General features: G+C 40.1%; 1 protein-coding gene across 11 annotated transcripts in view; it reads right to left on the bottom strand.

Annotated features, from left to right (window-relative positions):
- Window positions 1-3010: 3010 nt before the first annotated feature.
- The window catches only part of FBXL20 (F-box and leucine rich repeat protein 20), a 107728-nt gene continuing 100020 nt past the window's right edge, over window positions 3011-10718 (bottom strand). For all 11 annotated transcript variants that reach the window (XM_079132024.1, XM_079132030.1, XM_079132029.1 and 8 more), the window contains one exon: window positions 3011-10670. In XM_079132024.1, coding sequence (XP_078988150.1) covers window positions 10563-10670 — 108 coding nt within the window. In that variant the 3' untranslated portion in view covers window positions 3011-10562. The remainder of the gene's footprint in view (window positions 10671-10718) is intronic.

The raw sequence follows: 10718 nt of genomic DNA, 5'->3' as shown, positions 1-10718 counted from the left end.
AGGGTCCCAGTGAGGAGCCAAACCATCTTGTACCTTAACACCTGGCAGGAGGCAATAGAGTCTCTTCATTAGTGTAAAGGCATCATACCCTGTCACTCAAGTCAAACCTCCTTCTCCTTTACCAGCCTCCCACCTCTAAGGCAATATAGTTTCTAGCTTCACTCCTTTCTCCTCAGGAGCAATGGTTGGAACCCTGGACAAGCTTCTCTTGCCCATTCTTCTGAGCTGGTCACATGAGGAGCAAAAAAACTGGCAACATGCATAAGGTGCTTTGCAGGGAGCAGTGTTGGTTGCTGAACACTATGTTAATTTGTTTAAAATTTTACTCACTCATCTCTTTTATGAAAGCTTTAGATTAATAAATTTTCAAAGGTATATATTTGGGCTAAGGATGTGGCTCAGTGGCAGAGCATTTGCCTGGCATGTGTGAGGTCTTAGGTTTTATCCCCAGCACTGCCAAAAAAAAAAAAAAAAAAAAAGTATATGTCATTCAATTTTGTTGGTTTTAGGGAGTCCCTGAGGGGAAAAACCAAGGGATATGGTCTAGGACCAAGAAAAAATAAATCCAGCTGGATTCCTTTCCTCTCCAATTGGTTTAGGCAAAAACTAAATACTAAAGGCACCAGAAGATCAGAAAATCATTTAACATTCAAATCACTGTGTATATTTAAAACTATAGTTCTAGAGATTTGGGAAATACCATTAACTGTCCTCTAACACTAAATATTTATTTTTGGTACTGGGACTTGAACCCAGGGATGCTTAACCACTGGGCCATATCCCATTTTTTTTTTTTTTTTTTTTTTAATTTTTTTTTTTTGCGGTACAGGGGATCGAGCTTAGGGCCTTGTGCTTGCAAGGCAAGCACTCTACCAGCTGAGCTATCTCCCCAGCCCCTCCCCAGCCATTTTTAAAAAATATTTTGAGACAGGGGCTAGCTAAGTTGCATAGGACCTAGCTAAATTGCTGAGGCTGGCTTTGAAATTGCAATTCTCCGGCCACAGCCTCCTGGGATTATAGGCGTGTGCATCAATTCTGGCCTAGGAAATCTTTAAAAAAAAAATCTTTTTTATGATGCTAGGGATGGAACCCAGGACCTCACACATTCTAAAGCAAGCTTTCTATCACTGAACTACACCTTTTGCTTTTTAAAAATTGCAGTTGAATTCGCTAATCCTTTTCATCATTTTTTTTGGTACTGAGGATTTAACCCAGGGGCATTTTGCCATTAAGCTATATCCCAACGCTTTTCATTTTAGGTACTGAGGACTGAACCCAGGGGTGCTTTAACACTGAATTACATGCCCAGCTCTTGAGAGTTACTGAGGGTCTCACTAAATTGTTGAGAATGGCCTTGAATTTACAATCCTCCTGCCTTAGCTTCTCTAGTTACTAGGATTATAAGCATCTATCACCATGCCCAGCTCTAATCCTTTCTTTTTCATACTGGGTAACAAACCCAAAGGCATGTTAATGCTGAGCTACAATGACACATTTTATTTAGAGTCAGGGTCTTGCTAAGTCACTTTGGGCCTTGCTAAATTGCTGAGACTGGCTTTGAACTCACAATCCTCCTTCCACAGACTCCCAAATTGCTGGGATTACAGAAGTGTGCCACGATGCTTGGAGATAAGTGCTTTCTTAAAAAGATAAATGGTATTGGATATTTTTTCCATCCTATTGCAAGTCTTATAGTGAAAATCTTCAAATCTACAGAAAGGGAAAACCTAATATGAACCTTGAATAGAAGACAGGCCAAGGTATTCTCATACATACTTGCAAAATTACTTACTGATCACCTCAGTTGTTATATACCAATCATCTTTGGTGAATCTTAAACCAGGTGGCCTCTGGACAGGCTAAGAAGGAGTAAGGCTCTAAATACTTGCAGAACTGATTAACTCTGGATGGGGAAAGGGAGATCAGCTTAACCTGTTCAAAGACCTAGAAAGTACTTCCTTCCAAAAAATTCAGGGCTGACTCAGTTAATATGGACAGCTCAGCCGACCTCTGCTTACATCTCTCAAAAGGGCCTGTGTTGGCCCCAGACGGTTTGTAACGTATGCAGGATCCACAGGGCTCCTCAAGAGTTTTCCGAGTCACTGGGCACAGTGGTACATGCCTTTAATCCCAGCAATTCAGGAGGATGAGGCAAGAGGATCATCAAGTTTGAGGCCAGCCTCAGCAATTTAGCAAGGCCCTCAGCAACTTAGCAAGACCCTGTCCCAAAACAAAAATAAAAAGGGGTAGAGATGTAGCTCAGTGATAAAGTACCTCTGGGTTCAATCTCCAGCATAAAAAAAAAAAAAAAAAAAATTTTTTTCATGTCATTGTAGATAACATGAGATTTAATCTTCAAAGCTTCATGCAGTAGATATTGTTATCCCCATTTTATCAATGAAGAGCAAGCTGAGACAGGAGACAGAGGAGTTATTTGAGCTCTCAGGGGAAATAAGTGGAATAGCCTTGAACTCAGGCAATTTGACTTCTGATCTTGTGTGTTTAATCATTATAGTAGTCCACCTTTATCCCTTTATAGTCCAAATAAGAGCATGAATGCTCTGCATGGAGATAAAGGACTCAGGTTGAATTTTAACCATCAGTTAATTAAGGCAACTCTATTTATGTCTTTCATGTTTTTTGAAGACAAAAGTTGTTTGGGATATTAAATAATGGCTACTAAGAGTATTAAATAGAGGTTATGAAATGAATCAACAAATATTAAATAAAGGATAGTAGCTGGTCATGGTGGCATGTGTCTATAATCTTAGCCACTTGGGAGGCTGAGGCAGGAGGACTGAGTATGAGGTCAGCCTGGACAACTTAGCTAGTCCCTGCCTGGAAAAAAGAAAGAAAGAAAGAAAGAAAGGCAGGCTAGTAAAGGGTATTAAAAAGTGTTAGATGCCAAAGAGAAGTCCTTCACCCTTAGGTGTCTTTGTAGTTCTACAGTTCAAGGAAGTTAGTAATCACAGCTCCAAGTCAGATTATTTCCACAGGAAAATGAAAAGTCTTCACAGCTTATTTCCTTTAATTACATCATAAAACAAAATTAGAACATACAGGAAACAATAATAGTTACATAACAATTTATATATTTATATATAAAAACATTTCTTTTTTAGTCCAAAGATTTTAAAGCAAAAGGAATCCTCTACTGCCACCTCAAATTTTATTTATTTTAAATAACTCCCCCCCATCCTCAAGTGCCAAAAATATTGGGTGGAAATCCAGTCACTTTGACAGCTAATGGAACCCGGTATTAAGTCACCATGTAGGGACTGTGCTGGGCCTTGGAGCAGGTTCTGTGGAGAAACAAGCAAGCAGCAGTTCCCACACATTGAAGCACTCCTGAGCAGATTGAGTGGTGTGACCCACTCTGCATTTCACCTCTTAGGGGAGGGGTTGGAGTGGGATGCAGGAATCAAGCAGCCTGGTTTGAAAATAAGAATTTCTCCAACAGCACCATTTACCCATCCATCTCTGTTCTCAAGCAGAGTCTGACAGGCATGGGTAGTCCTCACAGTTCTCTGAGCTCTGCACAGGCCACATCACCCAGGTCTGTGCTCTCAGGGTCACTGGAAGGTGGGCAAAGGTGAGCAGAGCAGCTGGGAAATGTACGCAGCAGGTTAACTGGAAACAATTCCTAGGAGGAAAAGGAAGGAGGCCAGAGTGGGAAGCATCTGAAGGCTGAGTGATAAAACAGGAATGGAGAAAGGCAAAATTAAGAAGCCTCTCTCCCTATACAGTAACCCTCTGCAGTGGGTAGTCACAGATCCTTGGGGGCCAGCTCTGGGGCTGCAGCATGAAGAAGAACATGGTAAGCTTCTGATGAGCCTGGCCCCACAGTTCTTGTACATGTGCTAACAGGCTCCAGGAGTTAAGGGTTAGTGTGTGATGTGGGGGTGGGATGGGGAGTAGGAGAAGAAATCACAGGCTCATCCCTTTTTGTATTCATTAGAAATTAACAGTCATCAGAGAAGTACAGAAAAGAAACTATTCTTGAGAAGGGAAGAACTTGATGTAAACCCAGGGAAGTAGCAGCAAAGGTTTCACTTATTAAAGATTATATAGCACTAAGAAAGAAAATTATTTGTCTTGGGGTAGGGAGATAAAGTAATTAACCAAACCATACCATTTAGACTTTTTTTCAAGTTAGGATTTTCTGTCTTTAGGTTCTCATTCTCTTGTGCCATAAGAGAAAAATAGTAGATTAATAACTTCAGGAGCTAAGAAGGGTTAAGCTAAGAAACACATATGTGTGAGCAGCAGTGTGGCACAGATCTGAATTAATAACTGTAAGTACTAAGTGGGGCAATGTTTTCTTCTTCCACAACAAATAACAAAACAAAACAAACACATAACTTTAAAGATTTCCCTGTTTTGGGGGGGTGCTTGGCAAAAGAGAAGTACATGTTTGGACACCTCATTTCTGCCATCTCTTCCTAGCGTTAGGATTCTAGTTTACTGCTCACATGCTCTTGTCCTGGTACTAAAGCCATGTCCAGAAGCAGCTGGGAAGCCCTGGTGTTTCTTTCAGGGGTACCAATCTTCATCTAGTTAGAGGTGTAGAAAGAAGCCCTCATTGCCAATCAAGGGCATGGAGTTCATCAGACAAAGAGGAAAGTAAACCCCTCCAGGTGTGAGGCAGCTCAGAACACCTACTGATCCTGAGGCAAAGTACCCCAGTTCTAGAACTGATTTGTTCCTCTCTTTTGAGCCTTTCATACCATTTCCCCATGCCAAGTTTTCAAAATAAGACACTGGAAAACACACAAAATAAAAGGGTTTGCTTACTCCCGTTTTTCCCTAAAAGGGCAAGAAACTACTCTGGCTAAAGAAAAACTGAGACTAAATATCTGTGAACTGAACTCTACAATGACTTAAGCAAAAAGCATGTGAGGCAGAGATGGACATTTTCTAGTATTTCACAGGAGTTTGTCCAACAAATTTTGTTTCTCCTGAAAATTAACTGTAATTCTCTTGGAATCCTAAAGTTCACTCAGACTCAGCTGAGAGGGTACATACTGACTTTTCTAAGAATCAAAGGGCTTCAGAGGCACAGATTCAATGTTCCTAAGAATAAAAGTGGAAGCCAGGTGTGGTGGCACATGCCTGTAAACGAAGTATCTTGGGAAGTCTGGGCAAATTAGCAAGACCCTGTCTTAAAAAAAAAAAAAAAAAAAAAAAAAAAAAAAGGACAGAACAAGTAGGACAGGTATACTTGGCTTGAGCAGGAAGCTGCAGAAGACCTTCATGCAAAACACTTGCCTTATATGGTAGTTTTTCTGCCAGGTAGAAAGTTTGTCCCAAGTAAGAAGGCAGGGTTAGAGCAACTGGTGCTTAAGTAGCCTATGCACTTTGCTGGAGAATAAAGACGTTAAGTTAGGAAATTTGATATAGCAATTTACAGTCAAATTTCATTCTCAGATTACTTGGGTCAATTACATGCTATTGACAAGGTCATCAGCTTTCTCTTTCAATTAAAATTTACGATAGAAAGGTAAGGAGAGGCTGGGACCAACTTTGTATTCCCCTCAACCTCCTACTGCTTTAGAATTCTTTGGTTCAAGATCTAAGAGGGTTAGGAATTCTACCTCAAGATTTTCAACCAAACATTCTATACTTCCTCTCACAGGAGACTTGGCTAACTCACAGTGCCTGGGGTTGAGGTGGTTAAAAACCCTGGAACTGGCAGGCAGAAAGAGGAGGAATTTTTTTGTAAAATGCTCCAGACTCAAGAGCATACCAATTAAAGAGTCTGTCAGCCATGAGGCACCATAAGAAGGGCACTTTCCTTTAGACCCTTTCTCTCACTGGCGGCAATTGGTACCAGCAGTCTTTGAGGTTCAGTGCAATAAACATTGTATGTCCCAAGGACCGATCATGACCCACAAGTGTTCTTTTCCCAACAACACTGCCGCCTAAGGATATGCAGTCCACACAGGCAGGCAAGAAGTCACCCTCTTCAGTTACCACTCTCACACTTCCCAACAACTTCAAGCCAAGACAGGTTCCACTGCATATGTTGTTTAGTCCCCTATGGTGTCAGTAGGCTATCAAACTAATAACAATGCACTTTACAAGGTAATAAGAGATGGGTCACTGTAGCATTATGGCTATACTGACAAATTCAAATAGTCTAGAAAGCCACACACACACAAAAGCATCATAAAGTTATTCACCAAGTTCCCCTCTAAAATATTTGATACAAGGGATATGTGAAATTTCTGACTTATATGTCTGCTAAAGCAACTTAATAGATGTAGAAATCAGACTGGAAATTTACAAAAACAATTTCTGGAATACTTTTATATCTAGTAAAGATGAAAGCTGGAAAGGAGGAGAAAACATTTTAAACCCAAAGTACAATGTGCTTTTGCATTCCAAATATTGGAAAAATCAAGTCAGATCCTCTTGTTTCTCATATACAACAGTCTGATTTTAAACCCAATTAAAATTCAGTAAGCAAACACCAAAACCCACCCAGTGAAAAATGGTCCAAGCCACCTAACAGCTACTAAATTAAGGCTGCCCACAATAGTTTACCTGAATCAGGACGACAAGAACTCAAAGAAGCAGCTAGACTGGAGACATCTGAGAATAAATCAGCAGCATTATTGGGGGGCAGATGGAGGCTTTAAATAGAGGACCAGGATGGGTGTGGGAAGGAAGGATAAGGTGAATCAGTACCAAAAAAAAAAAAAAAAAAAAAAAAAAAAAAAGCTGGAATCACCTCAGAGGGGTTGATGAATATTATGTAAAAATACTGATGTAGCAAACTCCGACAGAAAATGAAATGGATAAGACTAGAAGAAGGCTTTAATAAATGAATGATCTGGATGTTCAAGAACTTTCTCCAGAGACAGTGTAGTAATTCTTCTTGCTCACCTGTAGGCTCACAGCAACAGCTTTGAGGGAAGCTTTTTACTTATTCTAAATCTCTTCTCTCTGTTTACTCTGCATTTTTTCATCATAAAAGACATATTTGGGAGTGGCTATGAAATTAGACAAATGGACCAACAAGCTTTTCCTAAGGAAAATTTTTCCTACATGAAGCTTTTTTGAATTCTCAAAAGCATTTCAGAGCTGGATGTGGTGGCACATGTCTGTAATCCCAGCTACTTGAGAGGCTGAGGCAGGAGGATTACAAGTTCAAAGCTAGCCTCAGCAACTTAGTGAGGCTCTAAGCAACTTAGCAAGACCCTGTCTCAAAAAATAAAAGGCTGGGGATGTAGCACAGTGGTTAAGTGCCTCTGGATTCAATCCCTGGTACAAAAACAAACAAAAAAAGTACTGTAGCTTAGTAGTAGAGTGCTTGCCTTGCATACATAAGGCACTGGGTTCAACTCCCAGTACCACAAAAGAAAAAAAAAAGGTATTCCAAAGGCTGAGGACAAATGTATTCTGGTATCAGAACCCTTTCCACCTGACAAAACTTACCATGTAATCCTAGCATATTCATCAGCTAGTATAGGTGTAAGTCGACATAAAAAAATGTATTTTCTTCCAAGTTTGATGGGACTGAAGTTTCCTGAGAAAGAACAAGGCTCCTACCTGACCATAAGTCAGTTTTGCATCCCCCTGGACTTTTGTTCTCTCTCACTTGATGTTTGCTCTTGGCCCAGATGGGCTGAAATTTGCCTTCATAGCAGGTAACACCAGGGTAAGCCTAAAGAAACTGCATATGGGTACCCTCTTTGCATAGAGAAACAGCATTTTCAAGACTTTTGATACATCAGTGAATAATAGGGACGCTAAAACTTTGAAGTAAAGAAAGAAGTATCTTAATAGCCTCAACTCAGGCAATTCAAATCCATATTCACTGATCGATCTAGGTTTTATTGTCAATTTGCTCAGGCATTAAAAAAGTAGATATACTTTAGAGCAGATGACCTTTAAATAGTTCTCTCTTTTAGTTCTGTTTGAACCAATGACCTAAGGATCTGAATATTATCAACCACATCTGGAAGTGAGTGTATGCATGTAAGTATTTGTATGTGTGGAGGATAGCCAGGAGAGTTAGTCTCTAAAAAATATATTCCTGTGAGGTACTGGAGTACACACCTTTAATCTCAGTGACTCAATGGGCTGAGGCAGGATCACAAGTTCAAGGCCAGTCTAGGCAACTTAGTGAGATTGTCTTTAAAAAAAAAAAAAAAAAAAAAGAGGACTAAGGATATAGTTGAGTGGTAGAGTGCCCTGGGTTCAATCTCCTGGGTTCAATCTCCACATAAATAATAATAAGAAAAATAAATAAATGTATTCCTGCTGGACGAATTGGTATGAGCCCATAGGCCCAGCTACTTGGGAGGCTGAAGCAGGATGATCATTTAAACCCAGGAGTTCACAATCAGCCTGGGTAACAGTGAGAAACCCATCTCAAAAATACAAGAGGGAGAGAGAGAGGGAAGGAAAGGGGAAGAGGGAGGGAGAGAGAGAAGGCAGGGGAGGGAGAGAGGGAGGGAGGGAGAGAGAGGGAGAGAGAAAATATAAATATTCCTTATAATTTGAAAAAAGGATAAGGGGAAGAAGGAATGAAAAAAAATGATTCGAACTTTTAAAAAGGCATAATAAAATAGGATTTAAAACATATTTAATGTGGTAAATGATATTGGGTAGTATAGACTTCTAGGACCCTTTCATTTGATCATTTTCTACATCAATGGAAGAAATAAAGCAGACTTTCTCTTATATATGCTGGCAGAACTAGTACCTTCAGCATTAAAAATAAAAGCCTTTAAATAACATGGATCATGCAAAAGATGATCTAAGATCATAGTGGATTGCACATTAATGTCCTAAAAGACACCTTACCCCAAATTATCCAATTAAAAAAAAAATCACGCAAGGCTTCTAACCTTGGGATTCAGAAATCTTCTTATGTGTTAGAAACTAATTTTATTTTCCTCGTTCTCAATGATTTTTTTTTGGTGGGGGGGAGGAGGCTTTTTCTTGGACTCTGAATCATGGGTTCTGAACTCCTTCCCTCAGCTCTGATGCCTAGTGACCAAGCTGGGAAGATACTGAACTCTATTTCCTCTCAAGGTGCTCTTTTAGTTGCCCCAATGCCTTCACCTGGCTATTTTCACACACTATTCAGAGGAAGTCAGGAGCAGAGAGAGGAGAGATATGGTTGAAAGATCAGGTCCTTTGAGGCACCAACATTAGATATGACACTGTTAACACTGACATATAGCTGGCTAGGTGTTATATGGCCATTCTTGTATCCCTGATGAGCTGAAATGAGGGAAAAAAAGAAATTGGCTGGCTAGTCTGCACAGCTCCTCTAGCAGCATTCCTGCTAACCCAAATAATCTCACAGACACAGGTTAGGTGATCACACCTACATTCAGTGAACATATGATAATGTTAATCATTAATGTCTGAGCTTGGATGGTGGGGACTTTCAGGCTGCTTTGGAATCTACCATCTATTCTCATCTACTCTTCACTAACTGTATTTCTCTTTTAATAAGTTAGTGGAGTTTGACAGAAAAAAAATTGCAGGGGGAATACTGGGGACATCATGCAAATTATCACGTATCATCACAAGATAGAACAGAAACAAAAGGGCAAAGTTTGTTTTCATCAAAATAGTTTTAGCTCGATTTCTTCTTGTAACTTTTCTTACTTTTGTTAAAATTTCCCTTCAGATTGGCAAAGATTCAGGCAGGGTCCCCTAATGGTAAGATTTAGTATTAAAAATATTTATTGATAATGTTTTTTTTTTTTCAAAAATGTTTGATAACCCCAACTAATCATCCAAAATGCAAACTGTAAACACAAAAGAGCAAAAGAGTAACAGTTGAGTGTGAGTAGACAGACTATGAACAGGTGTGACAGACTGAGAAAAGTTTAAGAGGGAGCAACAGAGAAAGGAAGACAGGTGCATAAGTGTGATACAGATAAAGACAATTTGGGTGAATAAGTAATCATGTTTGGACCACAGTGATTTCAATGTAGCCATTTAAGAAACTTCTGGGCCAAATACTAAAACACAAGAGGAATGGACAAGCCTTCTCTGTGAGCATGCTCAGCATGTTGGCATAGAAACAGGAAGCACAGAAGCTCTGTAGCCATCTTACAATGGATGGCTACCATTTCTAGGTTGCAAATAAATTTTCTTTCTGGTCCCTGGATATATCATATGTTGTTTTTCCATGCTTCCCTTGACTCTGGAGGACTGCAGTTACTGTTCTAAAATTCCCAAAGAAACCCTTTAACAAAATAAAAGAAACCACAGTAGCAGTAACAATGGGTTTGCTGGAATGCCCCTCCCTCTGTCTTGGCCTATGATTTTCTTCTGGGCATGTCCAACAGGAATGGTTAAGTTTTACCAATCCACTTAAAGCCAGCACAAACTTTAGTCCCATGGTCACAGAGCTAGAGTGGATGTGGGTGAGGGTGTGTATGCATATGTACGTGTGGCTCTGGGGATCTGAACACTGCCCTCACTTTGTAATCCTTGCCCAGAACACGGGTTGCTTCCTCTGGAGAGACTCCACGGTAACTCTAGAAGTGTCAGTTAAATACTCAGTTCACCAAGGTTGACCACCTCCATTGTCATAGGATGATGCAGCATCTGCAGAAGCGCTGTCTGCTGCCCCCTACTGATGGGGGTGGAGTGACAGGTGCGAAGTAGGCATGGACTTTAATATTGGGTAAGTGGGTCTGAAACAAGACAGAAACATTACTAAGATAGAGGGCTTACACAGAAAG

Source organism: Sciurus vulgaris (genome assembly GCF_902686455.1).
Source record: "Sciurus vulgaris genome assembly, chromosome: 3".
NCBI lineage: Eukaryota > Metazoa > Chordata > Mammalia > Rodentia > Sciuridae > Sciurus > Sciurus vulgaris.
This window is presented reverse-complemented; position numbering and strand designations above follow the sequence as displayed.